This window comes from Babylonia areolata, chromosome 12 (assembly GCF_041734735.1).
Source record: "Babylonia areolata isolate BAREFJ2019XMU chromosome 12, ASM4173473v1, whole genome shotgun sequence".
Lineage (NCBI taxonomy): Eukaryota > Metazoa > Mollusca > Gastropoda > Neogastropoda > Buccinidae > Babylonia > Babylonia areolata.
In genome coordinates this window covers 37501179-37526178 of record NC_134887.1, presented here as the reverse complement: position 1 = coordinate 37526178, position 25000 = coordinate 37501179, and the positions used below count along the sequence as shown (strand labels likewise).

Genomic DNA, 25000 nt, shown 5'->3' with positions numbered 1-25000 from the left:
TCCAAGCAAACTGACATGAAATATCAATGTATTATGCCTCTTCATCTTCACTGCTGTTGCCGCTGGTAACCAGCCAAATGTGTGCTTCCCACTCACTACTTAAGCTTATGACAGGCAGACACACACACACACACACACACACACACGCAAGCACATGCATACTCAGACACACACGCACACACACATGCATATATTACGCAAACACACACACTGACACACACATGCTGACACAGACACATTCTGATTCTGACACACACTACTATAAAACTTCTATGCACATTTTCCAATCTCTCCCTCCCTCCCTCTCTCTCTCTCTCTACACACACAATTTTTTTTTTCAAGGTCAATCCAGGATGGCTTAGAGCCCAGAAGGCGAGTAGCCAAACACTGCTGGACTGAAGAGACAAATAAAGCTAACAGCGTTAAACATAGGGTCCCACTGGGCACACACACACACAGACTGAAAAGAAAAATCGAACGCAGCAAACAAAAACTAGAATGTAGAACCATTCCACCGGAAGTCATCATGCGAAAAACCAATCAACCAACCAACAATAAACGCTCCCACTCACCTACACAGTTTGCATTGCCCCCCCCAAAGTGCATAAGGGAAACCAGCACAGATTCCATTTTCTACGCCTGGGAAAAGGTTCAAATTTAATTCATATTTTGACGGGCGCAATAGCCGAGTGGTTAAAGCGTTGGACTGTCAATCTGAGGATCCCAGGTTTGAATCACGGTGACGGCGCCTGGTGGGTAAAGGGTGCAGATTTTTATGATCTCCCAGGTCAACATATGTGCAGACCTGCCAGTGCCTGAACCCCCTTTGTGTGTACATGCAAGCAGAAGATCAAATACGCACGTTGAAGATCCTGTAATCCATGTCAGTGTTCAATGGGTTATGGAAACAAGAACATACCCAGCATGCACACCCCCGAAAACGGAGTATGGCTGCCTACATGGCGAGGTAAAAACGGTCATACACGTAGAGGCCCACTCGTGTGCATACGAGTGAACGTGGGAGCTGCAGCCCACGAACGCAGAAGAAGAATTCATATTTTTAAGTGGGTAACTCCAGGTTAGGTAAAGTGGGTGGTGTGGCGATGGTGGTGGCAGCAGTGTAAAACCCTATCCCCTTGCTTCTTCCACAATACTCCTGTTGAACAACAGTTAAAGTTAGACAGCTGTGGTGATGATTATCAACTTTTCTCAGTGGTGATGACAGCTGTGGTGATGATTATCAACTTTTCTCAGTAGTGGTGACAGCTGTGGTGATGATTATCAACTTTTCTCAGTAGTGGTGACAGCTGTGGTGATGATTATCAACTTTTCTCAGTGGTGGTGACAGCTGTGGTGATGGTTATCAACTTTTCTCAGTGGTGGTGACAGCTGTGGTGATGGTTATCAACTTTTCTCAGTTGTGGTGACAGCTGTGGTGATGATTATCAACTTTTCTCAGTAGTGGTGACAGCTGTGGTGATGGTTATCAACTTTTCTCAGTAGTGGTGACAGCTGTGGTGATGGTTATCAACTTTTCTCAGTAGTGACGACAGCTGTGGTGATGGTTATCAACTTTACTCAGTGGTGGTGATAGCTGTGGTGATGGTTGTCAACTTTTCTCAATAGTGGTGATCGCTGTGGTGATGATTATAAACTTTTCTCAGTAGTGATGACAGCTGTGGTGATGATTATCAACTTTTCTCAGTGGTGGTGACAGCTGTGGTGATGATTATCAACTTTTCTCAGTGGTGGTGACAGCTGTGGTGATGGTTATCAACTTTTCTCAGTGGTGGTGACAGCTGTGGTGATGGTTATCAACTTTTCTCAGTTGTGGTGACAGCTGTGGTGATGATTATCAATTTTCTCAGTGGTGGTGACAGCTGTGGTGATGGTTATCAACTTTTCTCAGTAGTGGTGACAGCTGTCGTGATGGTTATCAACTTTTCTCAGTAGTGACGACAGCTGTGGTGATGATTATCAACTTTTCTCAGTAGTGACGACAGCTGTGGTGATGATTATCAACTTTTCTCAGTAGTGACGACAGCTGTGGTGATGATTATCAACTTTTCTCAGTAGTGACAACCACTGTGGTGATGGTTATCAACTTTTCTCAGTGGTGGTGACAGCTGTGGTGATGATTATCAACTTTACTCAGTGGTGGTGATAGCTGTGGTGATGGTTGTCAACTTTTCTCAATAGTGGTGATCGCTGTGGTGATGATTATAAACTTTTCTCAGTAGTGATGACAGCTGTCGTGATGGTTGTCAACTTTTCTCAGTAGTGGTGACCCCTGTCGTGATGATTATCATTTTTTTTTCAGTAGTGATAATCGCTGTGGTGATGAGCTACTGAAACTGCTCTTTTGTCTTTGCAATGTACTCATGTGTACTGTTCAGCAGTTATAGATTATTTAAACCAAACAATGAAGACAAACATTCATTCTTTCATTCCTGTCAACAGCTGCTGACAAGTGCGAGTCTCACAACGCAGACACACTCTGTACACACACATTTGACAGGCATAAAATCGCCTGTGGCTGGATCTCGCAGACACAGCACACTTGACACTATACTGGGGGTGGAAATGGGGTCAAGTTTCCCAGCAGGAAATAAATCAACACGTTCCAACTGTCCTCTACACTACCGTACTACTTCTACTTCCCACTTCAGCGCTGTACTCGACAACCATGCCAGTGTGGTCCACTAAACCTACATGGTTTAACCACAAACCTATGACCTCAAACACAATGCATCTATATTTTAATGATGGCATGTTATGATGGAGATGTATTATTTTGCAGTTATTATGATGGTGATGAATCATTTTGCAGTTAATCCATTCCACCTTGAAAGATTACCATGCATTAAAAAGAAAAAAAAGAAAAAAAAAAAAAAAGGGATCAATTATCAATATTTTGTTGTTGTTGCACAGGTCTACCATTCATCACAGTCAGCCTTCTTTCGTATTCTAAATTTATTTTATTTTGAAAAAAATATTAATGAACTGACAGTTTCACATTTGAATCACTGTTTTATTACTACTAGTACCAGTGTTTTGGGGGGGTTTTTTTGGTAGTTGTTTTTCTTTTCTTTTCTACAGGAACAGGTTGTGACAGTCCACATAAAGCTGAGTTATATTACAGCAAACGTATGAAATCCTTCCGTGTTATGGAATCCCTTTCACTTTTAAAATGTTCTTGTTTCTGGACAGCAAAACGACACATTCATAATGAATTTCTTAAGACCACAAGAAACAAAGTAAAACTGAAAAGAGAGAGCGAGAGAGAGAGAGAGAGAGAGAGAGAGAGAGAGAGAGGATGAGAGCCAGAGAGAGAGGAGAGCCAGAGAGAGAGGAGAGCCAGAGAATGAATCAGAGAGGGAATGAGAGACAGAGAGAGAGGAGAGACAGAGAGAGAATGAGAGACAGAGAGAAGAATGAGAGAGACGAGACAGACAGAGACAGAAAAGAGAGCTATTTATATAGAGTTAAAGAAGAAAAAAAAAAAATAAAGAAGCCTGCACAATGTCAAAAAGTAGGGGGTGGGGGGTGGGGGGTGGGGAGGCTTAGGGAATGAAGAGGCAGAGGGAGAGAAAAGGGGCAGACAATCAACAATTCTGATTCAATACAATACAATATGGCATAGCACTGTATTGTATTGATTCAGCGGCAGATGGCAGAAGGGGATGAAGCGCTGTGTGTATGTGTGTCACACAGAGAGAGAGAGAGAGAGAGAGAGAGAGAGAGAGAGCGACCGAGGCAGACAGATGTTGAGAGAGGGAGAGAGAAAAGCACAGAGAGAGAGAGAGAGAGGCAGACAGAGGTAGAGGGAAAAGCACAGAGAGAGAGAGAGGGAGAGGGAAAAGCAGAGAGAGAGAGAGAGAGAGCGAGAGAGAGGGAGAGGGAAAGGGAAAGGGAAAGGCAGAGAGAGAGAGAGAGAGAGGGACCGAAGCAAACAGAGGTAGAGAGCGGGAGAGGAAACAGCAGAGACAGAGAGAGAGAGAGAGAGAGGTAGACATAGGCTGAGAGAGAGAGAGAAAGAATGAATGTTTAATGCATTTTGGCCAAGGGCCATGGGCACACGTATACATTTATCTGGAGTTTAGGGAAGGGTTCATAGGCAGTCTGTGATAGACAATCTGCAAAACAACGACAAATAAATTTCACTACATGACACCACATTACAATACAATGGGGGTGGGGAGGGTGTGGGGGGGGGGGGGGGGGGGGGAGGGGGAGGAGAGAGAGAGAATGAGACGAGAGAGAGAGAGTGAGGGAAAGGAGAGAGAGAGACAGAGAGACAGACAGGAAAGAGCTATTTATATAGAGTTAAAGAAGAAGAAGAAAAAAATATAGAAGCTTGCACAATGTCAAAAAGTAGGAATGAGGTTGAGGACAATTGAGGGGTGGGGGGGGGGCTTAGGGAATGAAGAGGCAGAGGGAGAGAAAAGGGGCAGACAATCAACAATTCTGATTCAATACAATACAACATGGCACTGCACTGTATTGTATTGATTCAGCGGCAGATGGCAAAAGGGGATGAAGCGCTGTGTGTATGTGTGTCACACACAGAGAGAGCGAGAGAGCGAGAGAGAGAGAGAGAGAGAGAGAGAGAGAGGCAGATAGAGGTAGAGAGAGAGAGAGGCAGACAGAGGTAGAGAGAGGGAGAGGGAAAAGCAGAGAGAGAGAGAGAGAGAGAGGCAGACAGAGGTAGAGAGAGGGAGAGAGAGGAGAGAGAGAGGGGGATAGAGAGAGAGAGAGGGAGAGAGAGGGGGATAGAGAGAGAGGCAGACAGAGGTAGAGAGAGGGAGAGGGAAAAGCAGAGAGAGGGAGAGGGAAAAGCAGAGAGAGAGAGAGAGCAAGAGAGAGTGACCGAGGCAGACAGAGGTAGAGAGAGGGAGAGGGAAAAGCAGAGAGAGAGAGAGAGAGAGAGAGAGAGAGAGAGAGAGTGAGGCAGACAGAGGTAGAGAGAGGGAGAGGGAAAAGCAGAGAGAGAGAGAGAGACCGAGGCAGACAGATGTAGAGAGAGGGAGAGGGAAAAGCACAGAGAGAGAGAGAGAGGGACCGAAGCAGACAGATGTAGAGAGAGGGAGAGGGAACAGCAGAGACACAGAGAGAGAGAGAGAGAGAGAGAGAGAGAGAGAGAGAGAGAGAGAGAGAGAGAGAGAGAGAGAGAGGTAGATATAGGCTGAGAGAGAGAGAGAGAATGAATGTTTAATGCATTCTAGCCAAGGGCCATAGGCACACGTATACATTTATCTGGAGTTTAGGGAAGGGTTCATAGGCAGTTTGTGATAGACAATCTGCAAAACAACGACAAATAAATTTCACTACATGACACCACATTCACATACACAATACAATGGGGGTGGGGAGGGGGTGGGGGGGGGGAGGGGAGAGAGAGAGAATGAGACGAGAGAGAGAGAGAGAGAGAGAGAGAGGGAAAGGAGAGAGAGAGACAGAGAGACAGACAGGAAAGAGCTATTTATATAGAGTTAAAGAAGAAGAAAAAAAAATATAGAAGCTTGCACAATGTCAAAAAGTAGGAATGAGGTTGAGGACAATTGAGGGGTGGGGGGTGGGGGGTGGGGTGGCTTAGGGAATGGAGAGGCAGAGGGAGAGAAAAGGGGCAGACAATCAACAATTCTGATTCAATACAATACAATATGGCATAGCACTGTATTGTATTGATTCAGCGGCAGATGGCAGAAGGGGATGAAGCGCTGTGTGTATGTGTGTCACAGACAGAGAGAGCGAGCGACCGTGGCAGACAGAGGTAGAGAGAGGGAGAGGGAACAGCAGAGAGAGAGAGAGAGAGAGAGAGAGAGAGAGAGAGAGTGATGCAGACAGATGTAAATAGAGGGAGAGGGAACAGCAGAGAGGGAGAGGGAACAGCAGAGAGAGAGAGAGAGAGAGAGAGAGAGAGAGAGAGAGACTGAGGCAGACAGAGGTAGAGAGAGGGAGAGGGAACAGCAGAGAGAGAGAGAGAGAGAGAGAGAGAGAGAGAGAGAGAGAGAGAGAGAGAGAGAGAGTGATGCAGACAGATGTAGATAGAGGGAGAGGGAACAGCAGAGGGAGAGGGAACAGCAGAGAGGGAACAGCAGAGAGAGAGAGAGAGAGAGAGAGAGAGAGAGAGAGAGAGAGTGATGCAGACAGATGTAGATAGAGGGAGAGGGAACAGCAGAGAGGGAGAGGGAACAGCAGAGACAGAGAGAGAGGTAGGTGGTTCTTTTTTTTTGGGGGGGGGGGGGGGGGGAAGGACAAATTCACACAGATGGAACAGGCAGCTTACTGACACTTCCGCAGGATTCCCTCAGATGTTGACCGACCCAGTCTTTACTTTTTCCCACCAAACTTAAAATTTTCTGTACCAAAGTCAAAGCCAAACTGAACAAAAAAAATTGCATGCTATACTGCTGATGTAAGAGATCGGTGGATACAGCAATGTCCAATTTTGTTTCATCACACTTTTCGTTTTGTTTTTATAAATGTGTTCAACCTTTTTGCTGAAACTTCCAAGACTCTTCAATGCCCTGATGGGCAACCCCTACCCCCCCCACCCCACCCCAAAGACTTTTACAAGCCATGGAAATGGTTATATCATTTTCTCCAAACTTTCTCTGCCTTTCAATCATGACTCTGCACGAACACCCATTTTTACTTGATTGCAAACTGACACCGAAAACCAGCGTAACATCAAAAGCAATATCAGCCTGACTCACTTTCTGTCCAACCCCATCAACACCCCCTCCCTCCCTCCCTCCCCACCTACATTCCTTTTTGGTTAGATGAATTCCCCCCCCCCCCACCCATCCCCCCTCCCCCCAAAAAACAAACAAAAAAACACACCACCAAACCCCTCCCCCCAACAAAAACCACACCATCCGTTTCCAGTCACTTCTAACAATTGATTTCCACCTCCCCCAAACGCACCATCCACCTTCCCTACTCTCTTCCTTACACCCCCTCCCCCCTCCCCCTTTCACCTTCCTACCATTTATAGCTCACGCTGCCAGTCGTCAGGTGGTGTGATCCCCCAAAACTGCGCCCACCTAAATTCTGTGGCTTAATTAGTGTCCCGTTCATCTGCTGATTTTAAATAAGCCAAAGTACGTGATAACGCTGCTGCACAGCTGAGGCTTCCTGGACTGCTGTTAGTGTGAGCACATGATGACTGTCTGCAGCTGTGCGTAACGGTCGTTCTGCTGACCATAAATTCTGGGAAGTGATGTGGACATTTGTCCAGGGCATGACTCACGGATACCACGTTACATGTTTTGTGTGACTAACGTTTTGTTGTGTATGATTCATTCGTTTATTTATCTACAGTCTGTTCATCTAAGATGATGATATTAGACTGTTGTGTATAAATGCGTCTGAAAAGTGTTGGTTTAGTGTCAGAGATTTTGTGTGTGTGTGTGTGTGTTTTGTGAGTATGTCTGTGTGTGTGTGAAAGTCTGTTCGTCTAATATCACTTACAGTGAAAAGACGTTAAACTAAAGAACGAACGAACTGTGTGTGTGTGCACATGCAGGTGTACTTTTACAAATGCGAACGTATGGAAATTTGTGTGTGCATGCAGTTCTGCATGCACCTTACGATGCTTTTGTACTATTTTTCAACACACAAAAGAATAAGCAGGGATACAGTTTCTTTTAAAGGAACTGTCCCTCACACAATACAATACAGCTCTCATTATTGTGGTCACATACATTTCGGCCACCATTCATCAAGTAATAAAAACACAGATATATCTAATCAATGCCATCAAACCAAAATGACGGACTACTACTTCTGCGTTCACTCGTATGCACCCGAGTGGGCTTTTACGTGTATGACCGTTTTTACCTCGCCATGTAGGCAGCCATACTCCGTTTTCGGGGGTATGCATGCTGGGTATGTTCTTGTTTCCATAACCCACCGAACACTGAAATGGATTACAGGATCTTTAATGTGCGTATCTGATGTTCTGCTTGCATATACACACGAAGGGGGTTCAGGCACTAGCAGGTCTGAACATATGTTGACCTGGGAGATCATAAAAATCTCCACCCTTTACCCACCAGGCGCCGTCACCGTGATTTGAACCCAGGACCCTCAGATTGACAGTCCAACGCTTTAACCACTCGGCTATTGCGCCCGTCGAAAATGACGGACAATGTCAAGGAAAGCCAAACAGCCCAAGACTGACAGCAACAGACAGCTGTCGTGAAGGCCCTGGCACTTCTTCCGAAACAAAGGATGAAAATACTCTTAAAGTAAATCAAGGCCATGTCAAATTTCCCTGCAAATGCCTCAGGTCTATTTGACTGTGGCTGCAATCAGCCCACGAACAAAGACGAAGAATTCATATTCTAATGTCACTGTTCCCCTGTTACTGACCCTCTGCCTGCCCACCCAATGTCTGCTAACACACACACACACACACAACACACACCACAGGTAGTATGTTTCATGAACCTGAAAACAAGCTGGAGAACTGGCTCATTTAAAAAAAAACCCAAAAAAAACCAAAAAAACAAAAAAACTTTAAAAGCAAACAACTAACCCACCCAAAGACATGTGGGTGAAAAAAAAAACAACCAAAAAAACAAAAACCAACCAACAAAAAAAACAAGAACAAAGCCTAACCCACGACATGCACAACACAAACACACACACACACACACACACACACAGCACTAAACCCACAGAGCAAACACCCCCAAAGTCTCAAAAGACAGATCTTTAAATATCTTCAGTGAAGATTTAGTTTGTCCCTGAAACAGCTATAATTCCTCTATGACGTCTCAGTGTGACATCCATTTTCCACTTCTTTCTGATACACAGAGAACACAACGCCATTCCATTCTGAAGTGTTAGGTCCATTCCCAGAGTTTGCTTCACTCTTCTGGTATATTTTGGTTAAAAGACATCAGTAGTTTGGTATATTTGGGTTATGAGACTTGTTAGTATTTTGGTATATTTGGGTTTTAAGTACCAGGCATTTCGGTACATTTTGGTTATCAAACACAACAGAATTTAAGCCAAAGGCTGATCTCTCGTTATAATAAAAATGAAAGGGAAAACATGTACTGCATTTGGTCTATTGGCCATATTGGAAACAAAGGCACTGATAGAAAATCAGCAGAAAAGAGGAAACTACAAGAAAGAGGGAAATCCTGAGAGGTCACTTCTTCAAGTCCACCGTGATGGAAATGAAACTTTGGTCAACGCAAAAACAACAGTTCTGCTAAATTTTAAGTCGTCTGTTGTTGACTTTAATAATGTGAAAACATGCCCCTCCTCCACCCCCCCCCCCCCCCCAGTCCCCCCCTCCCCTCACCCCTCCACCTTTTTTTTTTTTTTTTTTTTTTTTTAAACAAGACTTTGTTCAGATTAATTTGATGAAGATGAAGGGCTAGACAGCTTGATTTAAAAATGGAAGCCCGATTTTTGAAAGCCTCCATCAACACAAGAATTTAACAGATATCAAAACTATTGATATGCCAGTCTCACACTTAATTCTGCAGAATTCTGGTTTCCCTGGCAATCCATTTGAGGTTTGCAGTGAATATAATAGTATTGGTCAGGCAGGAAATTTGTCTCCAGCCATGTTTCTTCATTTTGCATAAATCTGGATTTCAGTAGTGTCAGCTGAAAAATGTCTCAGACTGGTAGCATTTGGGAGGAAGAACTTGATTAAAAAGAATTAAACCCCCCAAAACCCCATAAAAAAATATAGAATGAAAAAAAAACTGCTATCTGAGCTACTGAGATGAAACAGCAAGAGAAACAGTAGACCCCACCCACCACACCCTCTCAACAAATCAAAAACAAATAATAGAAAAGCAATCTACAATTTCAAACTGTTTCCTTGGAGATCTATATGTCAGGAGATCTGTCTGTCAGTGTGAACTGTGTGTTTCTGTTTGTATATCAATTTATATCATTATTTCTGTTTGTATATCAATTTATATCATTATTTTGCTATATGCTCAGGATTTATACATATAAATCTTGATTTTAAAAAAATCAACTTGAACTGTCTACACACACTGTCAGAACTATTGGTATTCTTGCATCATCAAAAGTTCAACATACTGCCAAGTTTCCAAAATTAAACAAAAAGCAGGGTAAAAACAGTTGTTGATTAAAAAAAAAAAAAAAAAAATAAAAATGCACTCCAACAAACAATTCCACAACAACATCTATAGAAATTCATAAAACATTAGATATCTAGATATATCCAGGTTACAAGAGGTATTCAAATAAGTCATAGCAAATAATGCATAAGAAAAGTCATCAAACAGCCGACATGTATTTCTTATGATTAAAGACCATATATATTAGATAAAATGTTAAGACAATTGAAAAAAAAAATCTTACTTGAGATAAGCAGACAAGACATACGGAATGTTAAAAATAGCATATTTAAAAAAAAGAAAGAGAAAAAAAACAAAAAAAACACAACAAAAACATAACACAGAGCAGAAAACGACAAGCAGAACACTCAGCAGAACACTTACCCAACCGCTACAAGCTGGCCGTCCGAAGAAAACGAACAGCAATGTGCTCCCTCCACTTCTGCAATGTAGACCGGATCAGATAACGACGGCATCTCCCACACTCGCAAATACCTGAAACAAACACATACACATTCACATAGAGAAATAAACAAACATAACTGAATAAACAGCAAGCCTATATTATCTTTTTAGTTACATCCCGTTAGAAACACTTCAGGTACAAAAAAAAAAAAAAAAAAAAAAAAAAAAAAAAAAAAAAAAAATCACCAACATAGATTAATAAACATAACGACACCTACAAAAACAGAATAAACAGCAAGCTTTTGACTTTTATCTAAAACCTCTAGCAAGAAAAAAAATCACAAAAAAGCGAATAAACAAACCTAACTGAACAAACAGCAAGCTCATATCAACTTTGGTCCTGTTCATGAACGCTTCAGCAACAACAATAAAAAATTTTTTTAAATCAACAACAAAAATCACTAATTATCCACTTAATTTTCTCAACCCTTTTGAAACAATATGGGTATAAAGAGCATGTCAGAATTTTTTTCTTCTCTTTTTATTCTTAATCTTCTGTTTCCATTAATTATAAATATCATGCCAAGAAAAAATGAATTATCGTTTAATCAACAAGAAGGGAGAAGCGAGAACATCAGTATTTCAAAAACAATGTAATACCCATAAAAGCAACACCAAAAAAAAAAAAAAAAAAAAAAAAAAAAAGCCAAAAATAACTTTTTCTGAGAAGTCCCAGCAGGAAAATCTTAAATGATAAAAAAAAAAAAGGGGGTAATAACTGAACTAACTTGAGAAAAATAGAAAAATGAGCATCCTAGTATTAAGCCCACCACTGATGAGAAGAGAGAAGAAGAAGATAAATCATGCCACCCTGCCCCCCCCCTCCATCCCCCCTCCTCCCACCCACCCCTCCCTCCCTTCTGATGACTTACCCGTCTTCAGCGACTGTGGCAAGGCGAGTTCCTTGCATGGAGAACTTGACGCAGTAGACGTAATGGTCGTTGGCACCACCGGCGTAGATTAGTCTGGGACTGGGGAACAGATGCCTGTTGAAAAAGAGGGGGAAAATAAAAAGGTCAAAATGGAAAGTCACATCCTTTTTTTGAAAAAGAGGGGGAAAATAAAAAAGTCAAAATGGAAAGTCACATCCTTTTTTTCACTACTTAATTCAGACAATGGATCATACTTTTCACTGGAAACCATGAAAATATGTAATCCAGACTCCAGAAATGTCAAATACTAACAAAAGAATAAAATAAAACTCATTTTCTTTTAAGAACCCAAAATATTTAGCCATTTCACAAATCTACATCTAAAAAAACAACAAAAAAAACCCCCCACAATACACACACAAAAAAACACAAGTCATAAATGACATCATAATTTGTTTTGCTGCATGAATATCTGTTATCATACAACAGTCTTCTAAATGACACCGACTCTTTCTTATCCCAATCTCGACTCTGAACACCACATTATCTTGCCTTCACCTCAGCAAATAATGCAACAGATCGATTATTTTTGGACGGCGCAGCTGTTCAGCATCAGTTTTGTACATGACACAACACAGTGTTAACAGTACATTCCCCCCACCCCACACTCTCCCCGCCCCGCCCCCCCCCCCTAAAATCTACAGAGCTCAGATGATTCTTTGTTATTATGCGACCTGTTCTGATAGGTTGCTGCTCACCCCAATTCAGTGATCTTGACCCGCTTGTGGACATCCCAAATGACCACACGGGTGTCGTAGGAGGCCGTGGCCAGCAAAGCGCCATCTGGTGAGAAGTCGCAGTGGACCACGTCGTGGTGGTGATCCTCCAAGCGGTATCTGACAAGCTCTTCCCTTCCCTCCACTCTGAACAACAACGCCTGGACAACAACAAATGTATCCGTATTGTCTCAAGAAATGTTTATTCATTTACTTATTTGTTTATGTATTTATTAAGATGTTTCACTACAGCGCATATTCTTGAAGCTCTATGCATTTCACATCATGTCATTGCCAACATTGTGGCATGTTTCCATGACACTTTTCATTTCTCTTTTCCTGTCCATTTGCAGGTAACCCTGTATAACCACAGCAGAAAGATGTTGATGAATGAATGTAAGATTTGTGGAATGGATAGGTGAATGATGGGGAATTAAAAAATTGTTGGAAACCCCCCCAAAAAAAACAACAACAAAAAACAACAACCCTCAAAACAAAACAAAAACCAAACCAACAACAATTTTTTTTTTTCAATATTGATACTTAGCACCTATCCCCAAGTCAGACACCTTACTCTCAAGCATCTTGCTATATAATCATTATGCAATATTGATATACAGCGCCTATCTACGGTCAGACACCTTGCTCTCAAGCATCTTATTATCATAATAATTCAATATTGATACATGGCACCTATCTAAAGTCAGACACCTTACTCTACAGCATCTTATTATCATAATAATTCAATATTTCTACACAGCGGCTATCTCCAGTCAGAGACATAGTTCTAAAGTGTTTTGCTATCTCCAGTCAGAGACATAGTTCTAAAGTGTTTTACGAACACAGAGTCATTTACTCAAAAGGCCTGAACAGAGTCGACCGATAGGCAGTGCACTTTAAGTGCACATCATTCGTTTCCAATGTGTGCTTTCTTAGTTTCAAGCAAGACTTGCACTAAACTGATTTACTTTCATTACACTATGAAATCAGCATGAAAACAAATTATTACAGAATTATTACACACTTCATTGATTTTTTTTTTTTTAATCTCCCTTTTTAACATTTTCTTCAAATATTGTGAAAATAACAAAAGTGATGTGCAAAGAAGAAAAAAATCAACAAACTGAATGAGCAAATAAAGGGAGAGAGAAAAAAAAGACAACTGAAAAAAAAAGAAAAAAAGAAAAAAAAAAAAGCGAGAAGAAAGTGGAGCAACAGAAGAAACAAAGAAAACGAACAAACTTTTTTTTACAAAATGGAAAAGAAGAGAGAGGGGGAAAGAGACAGAGATACAGGGAGACAGAAAGAGAGACCAACATCTACTTTTGCATGAAAAAACATCACACAAAAAAGACTTTCCATAGTGGTAAGTACAATCCAAACTTATGAAAAAACAAAAACAAAACCCCTACCCCCCCCCCAAAAAAAAACAACAACACTACCATATATTCAACAAACCAACTCCCCAAACACTCACTCTTCTGTTGCAACTTTTGACATAAAAACACCACCATACATTCCACAAACTGACACTCCCCCAATGCTCATCATTTTGTTGCAACTTTTGACACAAAAACACCACCATACATTCCACACACTGACACTCTCCCCAATGCTCATCATTCTGTTGCAAACTTTTGACACAAAAACACCACCATACATTCCACAAACCCCCCACCAACCACCTCCTAACCCCCACTACCAACACACTCACTGTTCTGTTGCTGCCAACTGCTGCCACGTATCGCCTGTCGGGCGACCAACGACAGCTGAAGGCATGTCTGGTGTTGGTCCGGAGAGTGAGGTACATATTGCAGTCCCCATTTTCGTCAAACTCCCACAGCTTCACCGTGCCATCCCGCGAGGCTGACGCCAGACACAGGCTGTCGTCTTGTGCGAAGTGAAGGTCATGAACTATCTCCTTGTGGTCGAGAATCTCCAGCAGCAGTCGGCCTGTGGAGGGGGGAGGTTAAATATAAAAATGGTTGAAATTTGTCACAGCTCACTTTCTGCTTGTACAAGGAGGCATCACTGTGTTTGGGACAAATAAATAAACGTTACAAAACATACGCTTGACTAGATGCCTGACCAGCAGCATAAGCCAGTGTGCTCAGTAAGGCTTTGAGTGCTAATTGCTAAATGAACTATAAAAAAAAAAAAAAAAAAAACTTTATAATCCATAACTGAAAATCATCATAAATAAAACAACACAGCTATACTTATGCACATACATACAAACTGAACTTTTGTTTCACAATGAACTAAAAGCAGAACAGCAGCAGCTGAAGTCTGCCCATGCAGGTGACCCCAGCTAACCAAAAATGAACTATAAAAATGTTAACATCGGAACAAGCTGTGACCGGTCACAATACTATGTAAAATGGGACAACTGACATTGCTAATCTCAGAATACTCGAACTCGGCATGGACCTCTGCATGATCCCTCCACCCCACCCCTCCCCTGTCCCTCATGCCTCCCCCCACACCTGCTCCCACCATAAGATAAGATAAGATAAGAATAACTTTATTATCTCCAACTGGAGAAATTTGGTCAGGTGCATTATCACAACATAGACAAGTAAACAACATGGTGACCATAACTGTAAAAGCCAACAACAGCCCCTACAAATATTACGAAGATACAAATGTAAAAAATATCACATACATTGTTTCATACATACATCCACACACTGCAGGTAATAACTAGTATTCTTAATGTAAAAACAGAAAGAATTAAGAAACATTATTTGAATATAATTATAAATATAGCTTACTATACTACACATTGGTTATAATAGACAGATAAGATAAGAATAAAGATGAATTGCGAAAAACCACAACCAGATAATCAGCACACACCCGCACCACACGCCCCCTCCCCCCACCACTCACCCCACACATGCGGATAACTTGATTAAACAAGAGTAATAAACATATGTTCTCAAATAAAAGCATTTCACATATTCGCTTTTAAAAACATTGCAATTAATTATTACATCGCAATTATTAAACAGAAATATATTTAGAATATGGACGCCCCCACACGCACAAGGATTCCACGAGATGGGTCATACTACAAAATGTGGGAAGGGGAAAAGACTTTGAAGGGCAAAACGTTTCGTCTCCAAGACTTTACCAGCTCTGGAAATGGTTCTCTCATTCCCCCCCCCCACCCCCTACACTTTTCCAGACTTCCAAGACTGTTGGAAATGGTTCTTTCATTCTCCCTCGACTTTTCCAGACTTCTAAGGCTGTACCAAATGGTTCTCTCATTTTCCCTAACTACTTTTCTAGACCTCCAAGACTGTATGAAGTGGTTCTTTCATTTTCCCTCTTCTTTTCCCTGACTTCCAAGACTGTGTGAAATGGTTCTCTCATTTTCCCTGGACTTTTCCAGACTTCCAAGACAGTGTACAAGCTCCAGAACAGATGTGGGGGTTGGGATGGAGGAGGGGAAGACAGTGGACCATAAGTTGGGAGACAAGGGAGGGGGGGAACATCCCCAAAAACCCCAAACCCAAACGGAAACATGACAGGCACCTGAATCACAGCTCCACAGCTTGATCCGTCCTGACACATGGCCGGTGGCCAGGACCATGACAGAGTTCTCCTGGGATTCCTGGCGCCTCCACCGCTGCTTGTAGCAGTTCTGCGACGTCTTGCCGAACGTCACAGAGTGCACTATCTCCCCGCAGTTGATCTGGTGGCGCTTGCGCCCCCCCACCAGGCCTTCCGTCTCCTTGGGGTCCTGCCTGGAAAACAGAGAGCTAACCCCATAGTTTTCTGGTTAAAAGGAGCTTCCAGAGAATGAAAAATTGTTGAACAATACATCACAGTTTATATAGCATAGTTTTCTGTTTAAAAGGAGCTTCTGGTGAAAAGGAGAACTACAAATTCTTGAAAAATTTGTCACAGTTCATAACTTAGTTTTCTAGTTAAAAGGAGATTCCACAGAATGACAAATTGTTGAATAATACATGACAGTTTATACAGCCTATAGTTTTCTGGTTAAAAGCAGCTTTCAGAGAACGATAAATAGTTGAACAATATCTCATAGTTTATAACTTACGTTTTCTGGTAAAAAGGAAATTCCACAGATCGACAAATTGTTGAACAATACATCACAGTTTATATAACTTATACTAGTTTTCTGGTAAAAAGGAGGTTCCAGAGAACAACAAATTGTTGAACATGTCACAATTTATATAACTCATAGTTTCCTAGTTAACAGGAGCTTCCAGTGAATGACAAACTGTTGAATAATACCTCACAGTTTATGTAACTTATAGTTTTGTGGTTAATAGGAACTTCCAGAGACCGATGGTGATAATTTATATAACTTATAGTTTTGTGGTTAATAGGAACTTCCAGAGACCGATGGTGATAATTTATATAACTTATAGTTTTGTGGTTAATAGGGACTTCCAGAGACCGATGGTGATAAACTGTTGAACAATTATGTCAGTTTATATAACCCATAGTTTTCTGGTTAAGAGAAGGTTCCTGAGAACACAAATCATTTAACAATACCTCACAGTTTATAATACCCACAGTTTCTGGTTAACTGGAGCTTCCATGGAACAAATCATTAAATAATACGTCAGAATTTATGATACCCACAGTTTTCTGGTTAAGAGGAGCTTCCAGACAAGAAGAAGTAAAAAAACAACAACAAACAAACAAAAAACAAAACAACAACAAAAAAAACAAAGTCAAACTCAAAGTTTACCAGAACCCAAAATTGGTGTGTCCCAGAGAATGACAAATTTATCATTATTACCGGTCACAGTTTGTAAGAACACATCTATCAATGTGTATAATCTGTTGATAAACAAGGAAAAGTCAGTATTTCAATGAACCGCAAATACGCACACAAACACAAAGACAACAGACTTGGTGACTGCAATGACTCATTCTGTCAACACACAACCGTCACAAGTAATAAACATTAATAACAAGAAAATGTATATCTATGATACAGTAGTATTAATACTGTCAACACACAACCGTCACAAGTAATTAACATTAATAACAAGAAAATGTATATTTATGATACAATAGTATTAATACTAATACTTATTAGTATGTTTTCAGATCTGGCTAAGGACTGAACATCAGCTTTTCCGAAGGATGGTAAAGAATTCTAACAACTTGTGGAACAAGCTAAAAAAAACAAAAAACAAAAACAAACAAAAAACCTTCCATGTGCATTTTTAGATTAGTCCTTGGGACTTTTAAAGCAGTTCTTCAGAACTGTCTATGTTCTGCATAGTTCATACATTTCCAGTTCAGAGGAGAGACAGAGGGAAGAGATTGATGTTGGAAGGCAAGTGTTGCTAAATTCACTGTGATTGTGTGAATGAAGAACTGTCAGAAGCAGTGTAACTGTAAGTGATACAGAAGAGGTGTTTTATGACCAGATCTATCTCTCTCTCTTTTTTTGCAAGGACACGTTGTGCAGTGTCAGTGGAAGAAGGATGCAAGAGTAGCACTGCCGTTATTCAGTCTGGACAGGGCAAAAGATGAAACCAATTGTGCGACGGGCGCAATAGCCGAGTGGTTAAAGCGTTGGACTGTCAATCTGAGGGTCCCGGGTTCGAATCACGGTGACGGCGTCTGGTGGGTAAAGGGTGCAGATTTTTACGATCTCCCAGGTCAACATATGTGCAGACCTGCTAGTGCCTGAACCCCCTTCGTGTGTATATGCAAGCAGAACATAAAATACGCACGTTAAAGATCCTGTAATCCATGTCAGCGTTCGGTGGGTTATGGAAACAAGAACATACCCAGCATGCACACCCCCGAAAACGGAGTATGGCTGCCTACATGGCGGGGTAAAAACGGTCATACACGTAAAAGCCCACTTGTGTGCATACGAGTGAACGCAGAAGAAGAAGAAACCAATTGTGCCATGTTCTTCTCTGTTTTAAGTATGGTGTAAATGAACTAGTCAGTGTCTGTGCAGAAGAAAGTTACACAAGTGAAACAGGAACAAAAAAAATATGTTCGGTCAAGGTCAAGGCTGGATCAAGACATCTGGGTTACTTTCTTTTCCTTCATTCCTTCATTTTTAGGACATCTGACTTTGGTATTCTATGAGATGTTATAAAGTGTTGTAATTAAAAAACATTATTAAAAAAAAAAAAAGAAAAAAAAAAGAAAAAGAAAAAAAAAAGATATCTAGGCTGATGTCTGAAATGTAACTAAAGCAGTGGCAAAGTTAACTGTTTCCTTTTTTTTCCCATTAATTAAGACAGGAATGTTCAGCTTTGTCTTCATAAAGCTTTAGCTTATTTCTGTCCATCCATACTTTCAGTTTATATCAGCCACACAACCTTCAAACTCACTGATGACTGTTTTGAATTCATATGGTTGAGAACCTCTGTAATTCAGCATTGTCAGTGTATTCATGGTAGTTAAATATGCCCTTTAAAAGATGTGATACATAGCTGAGTATGTTACAAAATGAATCAAACAGGTCCAAGGATCAATTCCTGAGGAATACAAAAAACAAGAGGTACACCATAACCTTAACACATTTCAAACTGCGACCGAAAAATTGTAGTTCCCACAAAATTCCATCCAGGAACCCCAAGCTACAAGTTGCCAGTCATGACTTCCAGTACCACTTTCGGTTTTCGCTGCTGCTGTGGACAGCGGATAAACTGAGGTAGGTCTTCACCATGCAAGAGTGCCAGGGGACCATTACTCTCAGAACTTCCTGTGAATGTAGTGACTGAAAATTCATTTGAAACCATCAGGTGTGTCGCTTGTCAGTTTAACAACAACTTTTACAAAGTCTTTTATAGTTTTAAGTAATTTCCTGTAATTGTATTTAGAATTTTTTTCAAATTTCACCCTCATTTCACCCTCATTTGCCCAGTTTCCCCCAACCCTCCATTCATTGACATCTCCCACCCCTTCTAACTGATAATACTCAAATGTATTCATAAATACTTTTACAAAATGTCTTCAATCACCGAAATGTGTGACAGGACATTAAACAAAATTCTTCCTCCACACCCCACACAACCTGCAGCACTGACTGCCGCACTCAAAACTGCATGATTCAAGGGCTGCTAGCACCTCAGCAGATTTTGTTAGGTCAGAAATGTGATAAAATAAATCGTTAAAAACTTTCAAAAGTTCAAAATCCCTAGTTAAATTCACTAGGTCATACTCACTCTTTCTGACGCTTGACATCCCAGGGGATAAGGTCCAGACAGCTGTGGCCAGCTGACCAGGCCAGGTAGGAATGGTCAGGGGCCCACGCACAGCTCCACGACTCACAGCCGTCCTTCACCGAATTCCGCCGTCTTGTTCGAGTGGCCTCGGTGCAGTTGGTCCTTGTCGTGTGAGCAAAAGAACACACCTCTTTTGCATGGGCTGAAACAGTGAAAGTGAAACCATCATCACTCTGCATCAGATCAGGTGAAGTTTGAAAACTGTGGAGATTATTTAAGTTGAGAGATATTCATTTCTAGTGGCTTCAGTGCAGTTGGTTCTCGTCGAATGAGCAAATGAACACACCTTTTTGCATGGGCTGAAACAGTGAAAGTATGAAATCATGTAACTCTGCATCAGATCAGGTGAAGTTTGAAAACTGCGGAGATTATTAAAGTTGACAGATATTATTTCTAGTGGCTTCAGTGCAGTTGGTTCTCGTCGGTTGAGCAAATGAACACACCTCTTCTGCATGGGCTGAAACAGTGAAAGTGAAACCATGGTAACTCTGCATCAGATCCGGTGAAGTTTGAAAACTGTGGAGATTATAAAAGTTGAGAGATATTCATTTCTAGTGGCTTCAGTGCAGTTGGTTCTCGTTGAGCGAGCAAATGAACACACCTCTTTTGCATGGGCTGAAAGTGAAACCATGGTAACTCTGCATCAGATCAGGTGAAGTTTGAAAACTGCAGAGATTATAAAAGTTGAGATATTCATTTCTAGTGGCTTCAGTGCAGTTGGTTCTCGTCGAGTGAGCAAAAGAACACACCTCTTTTGCATGGGCTGAAACAGTAAAGTATGAAACCATGTAACTCTGCATCAGATCAGGTGAAGTTTGAAAACTGTGGAGATTATAAAAGTTGAGAGATATTCATTTCTAGTGGCTTCAGTGCAGTTGGTTCTCGTCGAGTGAGCAAAAGAACACACCTCTTTTGCATAGGCTGAAAGTGAAACCATGGTAACTCTGCATCAGATCAGGTGAAGTTTGAAAACTGCAGAGATTATAAAAGTTGAAATATTCATTTCTAGTGGCTTCAGTGCAGTTGGTTCTCGTCGAGTGAGCAAAAGAACACACCTCTTTTGCATGGGCTGAAACAGTAAAGTATGAAACCATGTAACTCTGCATCAGATCAGGTGAAGTTTGAAAACTGCAGAGATTATAAAAGTTGAGAGATATTCATTTCTAGTGGCTTCAGTGCAGTTGGTTCTCGTCGAGTGAGCAAAAGAACACACCTCTTTTGCATAGGCTGAAAGTGAAACCACGGCAACTCTGCATCAGATTATGTGCAAAGTTTGAAAACTGTGGAGATAAAGAGTTGAGGGAGATTCATTTCCCGTGGTTTCTGAGCAGATGGTCCTTGGAAACTGAGCACTCCTCCAAAAAGAAAACAACAACTGGAGATTAAAAACGTTGAGAAATATTCATTTCTAGTGGTTTCAGAGCAGTTGGTCCTTGAGTGTGAATGAAAGAATACACTTCTTTCACACAGGCTGAACGTGAAACCATGGCAACTCTGCATCAGACTGGCCCAATAGGTGAAGTCTGAAAACTGACGATTAAAAAATTTCAGAGAAATTCATTTCCAGTTGCTTCAGTACTGTTGGTTCTTGCAGAGTGAGCAAACTGAATTCATGATCATACCTCTTCTGTGTGGGCTGAAACTGTATTTAATAGCCCCAGAGAATACTTGATTATAAGAAGCTAAAAAATAGTCACAATTAAAGGAATTCAAAGGGTGACGGGTGCAATAGCCGAATGGTTAAAGCGCTGGACTTTCAATCTGAGGGTCCCGGGTTCGAATCTCAGTGCACCTGGTGGGTAAAGGGTGGAGATTTTTCTGATCTCCCAGGTCAACATATGTGCAGACCTGCTAGTGCCTGAACCCCCTTCGTGTGTATGCGCACGCAGAAGATCAAATACGCACGTTAAAGATCCTGTAATCCATGTCGGCGTTCGGTGGGTTATGGAAACAAGAATATACCCAGCATGCACAACCCCGAAAACGGAGTATGGCTGCCTACATGGCAGGGTAAATAAAAACGGTCATACACGTAAAATGTTACATGTCTGTCTGAGTGTGTATGCGTGTGCGTTTGAAATCTGATTGAATGACACAGGAAACGAATGATGAGCGCCCAGTGACAGCCATCAGTCGGCTCTACCCAGGTAGGCAGCCTGTGGTGCAAATGTCCCCGTGTATGTAAAGCGTTTAGAGCTTGGTCTCTGACCGAGGATAGGCGCTATATAAGTATCCACATCAATCAAAGGTATCTTAGTGGCTTCAGAGCAGTTGTTACTTTCAGAGTGAGCAAAAGAGCCAAGAACTCACAACTGAGAGAGTTCAAGCAAAGATATTTTATTGGCTTCAGTGCAGTTGCTACTGTCAGAGTGAGCACAGCACACCTTTCATGTGTGGGTGGGCGGTGCAGGCGGGGTGCCTGTGCAGATTGAGGGGCCAAACATCATAAGAATTAGACAATCACAAAAGGCTTATCACAACAGACCGCTCACTTTCTTTTCTCTTCCTTAAAGTTTAAATAAGGCTTTTAAGCCATACAATTTACAAGTCTGTCTTTAATTGGTGGTCCACAGGTGGCAATCCTACTAATCACATTTTATGATAAATATCATAATTGAACTTCTGAAGAAAGTTGCTGCTGGCTTCTTTTTCTTACTGTCATTTCTCTTGAGACATCGGCGTTTACTTTTTACTTCATAAAAATAATCCATTAAACTATCTGTTATTTATATCAAAGCAATCTGTAGTATTCTGAATGATAAATAATGAATAGGTTAAAAAAAAAAAAAGAAGAAAAAAAGAAGAAAATTGTAAAACACAGTAAAATCTTCATGTGCTACATATTGTGCTACAAAGATATTTTATATTTTCATCTTAAAGAAACAAAAAACAACAAAAAACAACACTTATCTGCAAGAGGTGTCTTCAGTCATGACAGTGAAAACTTTTCAAGGGCTTGACCTCCTGACTAAACAACTTACACACATGACAAGTATCATGTATCACTGTCACATAGACTTGGTAAAAAGTGTTCACGCCTTGGGGGTGGGGATGGGAGTGGGAAAATCACGGAAATAAAATCAACTCTGTGTGTGTGTGTGTGTGTGTGTGTGTGTGCTGAGCGACAAAATTAATGCAGTTTGATGGGGTTTTTTTCTCTCCCCAGAAGAACTTAACATGCAGGACGAAGTCAAAACTCAAAGGGAGAGAGATCAAGATACGTGTGTGGAATGAGGGGAGCGGGAGGGCTGACGGGGGCAGGGGAGGGGGTGGAGAAGGAGAAGAGTGGCCGGGACAGTCCCACCCAAAGAAACCACTACACTGATGTATGTAATGTATACATGTCCCATGTATCATCTATAGATCATCATGATAATAATAAAATAAAACAGAAATAAATAATTCTGAACCACTTCAACTGAGACAAAGCGGCCTCATTGTACAGACACAACACAGCTTCAGACAAAACCAGAAGAATTAAAGGAGCGTTCGCTGTCCAAACAGCTCCACACTCCCACTCACCGAGTTGTTCTTCCGTGACCGACTGAAACGATGACATTGGTGGCTGCTGCTGTACCAGGTCAGTAGCTTCAGACAAGGTATCTCACAGTCGCCGAGACTCAAGCCCGTACAGTGAGTTTGTTCTCTTGAAAACAAGACAGATAACTGAGTGTATTGTCAAATCCGCGGTTGATGCAAGAGCAGTGTTAACCACACCTTGAACACGCGTATGTTATAAACTAACCAGTGTCGACACACTGTCGCGTAATGACTCCTTCGAACTGCTTGAGTGACTGCACTGTCGACGTCAACCTCTTTCGAATCTTGAACCGAACTGTCTCGTCAGAGTTTGATCGCCAACATAGAAGTGCTCGTCTACGGATGAATGATTAACATGAAGCGAGCCTCCACGCATGCGTCTGGTGCTTTGCCAAATAACGACAGCGCTCATTGGTTCGAATGTGTGCCACACGTGAGGACTATTATTTTGTCCCGCATGCTGAAGGTCACGTTCACTGTTTTGGCGACGCGACCAATGATTGGAGAATGGCGGGGAGCCACCCTTTTATAAGGTGTCCTGTCGGCGCCAATAGTATATATATGGATGTAGAAAGGCCTACACGTCCATGTTCAATATCATGTGTACACTTGATAATAACGCTTTGCTTACTGATCCTTTGTACAGAGTACTAGATTTCTTTCAGAGTCACTTGCCCAATATAAGAATATACTTCATGACTATTGTCATTGCGCATGTGTGGACGCCGCGCAAATGAAGTCAGTCACATACACTGGCGTACGCACTTGTGTGTGTGTGTGTGTGTGTGTGTGTGGTTTAGTGGAAATTCCTATTATTATATGGTCAGTGGTTTATAGGATTTGGTCACGTGGGGTCAGTCCGATACTCCCCGTGTCAATACTCCCCCGGCACGATTCACTTCGTGTCAGTGCCGGCCCCCGGCACGATTCACCCCGTGTCAATACTCCCCCGGCACGATTCACCCCGTGTCAGTGCTCCCCCGGCACGATTCACCCCGTGTCAGTGCTCCCCCCGGCACGATTCACCCCGTGTCAGTGCGCCCCCGGCACGATTCACCCCGTGTCAGTGCTCCCCCGGCACGATTCACCCCGTGTCAGTGCTCCCCCGGCACGATTCACCCCGTGTCAATACTCCCCCGGCACGATTCACCCCATGTCAGTGCTCCCCCGGCACGATTCACCCCGTGTCAGTGCTCCCCCGGCACGATTCACCCCGTGTCAATACTCCCCCGGCACGATTCACCCCGTGTCAGTGCTCCCCCGACACGATTCACCCCGTGTCAGTGCTCCTCCGGCACGATTCACCCCGTGTCAGTGCTCCCCCGACACGATTCACCCCATGTCAATACTCCCCCGGCACGATACACCCAGTGTCAATACTCCCCCGGCCGCGGCACGATTCACCCCGTGTCAGTGCGCCCCCGGCACGATTCACCCCGTGTCAGTGCTCCCCCGGCACGATTCACCCCGTGTCAATACTCCCCTGGCACGATTCACCCCGTGTCAGTGCTCCCCCGGCACGATTCACCCCGTGTCAATACTCCCCCGGCACGATTCACCCCGTGTCAATACTCCCCCGGCACGATTCACCCCGTGTCAGTGCTCCCCCGGCACGATTCACCCCGTGTCAATACTCCCCCGGCACGATTCACCCCGTGTCAATACTCCCCCGGCACGATTCACCCCGTGTCAGTGCTCCCCCGGCGGCACGATTCACCCCGTGTCAATACTCTCCCGGCACGATTCATCCCGTGTCAGTGCGCCCCCGGCACGATTCACCCCGTGTCAGTGCGCCCCCGGCACGATTCACCCCGTGTCACCCCGTGTCAGTGCGCCCCCGGCACGATTCACCCCGTGTCAATACTCCCCCGGCGGCACGATTCACCCCGTGTCAATACTCCCCCGGCACGATTCACCCCGTGTCAGTGCTCCCCCGGCACGATTCACCCCGTGTCACCCCGTGTCAGTGCGCCCCCGGCACG

The 25000-nt window shown here is 42.6% G+C and overlaps 1 protein-coding gene across 3 annotated transcripts in view; it reads right to left on the bottom strand.

The window, feature by feature from the left end:
* The window catches only part of LOC143288595 (WD repeat and SOCS box-containing protein 1-like), a 40532-nt gene extending 17158 nt beyond the window's left edge, over positions 1-23374 (bottom strand). For 2 of the 3 annotated variants that reach the window (XR_013056121.1, XM_076597220.1), the window contains exons 1-7: positions 23001-23374; positions 19419-19620; positions 15775-16001; positions 13949-14187; positions 12217-12395; positions 11459-11572; positions 10506-10616 (exon numbers count right to left, since the gene is read on the bottom strand). Coding sequence is in view for 2 of the 3 variants with exons in the window: in XM_076597220.1 (XP_076453335.1) it covers positions 10506-10616; positions 11459-11572; positions 12217-12395; positions 13949-14187; positions 15775-16001; positions 19419-19620; positions 23001-23037 (1109 nt within the window). In the remaining variant the exon portion in view is untranslated. The remainder of the gene's footprint in view (positions 1-10505; positions 10617-11458; positions 11573-12216; positions 12396-13948; positions 14188-15774; positions 16002-19418; positions 19621-23000) is intronic. The other variant, XM_076597221.1, reaches the window with a different exon arrangement.
* Between the last annotated feature and the right edge of the window lie 1626 nt (positions 23375-25000).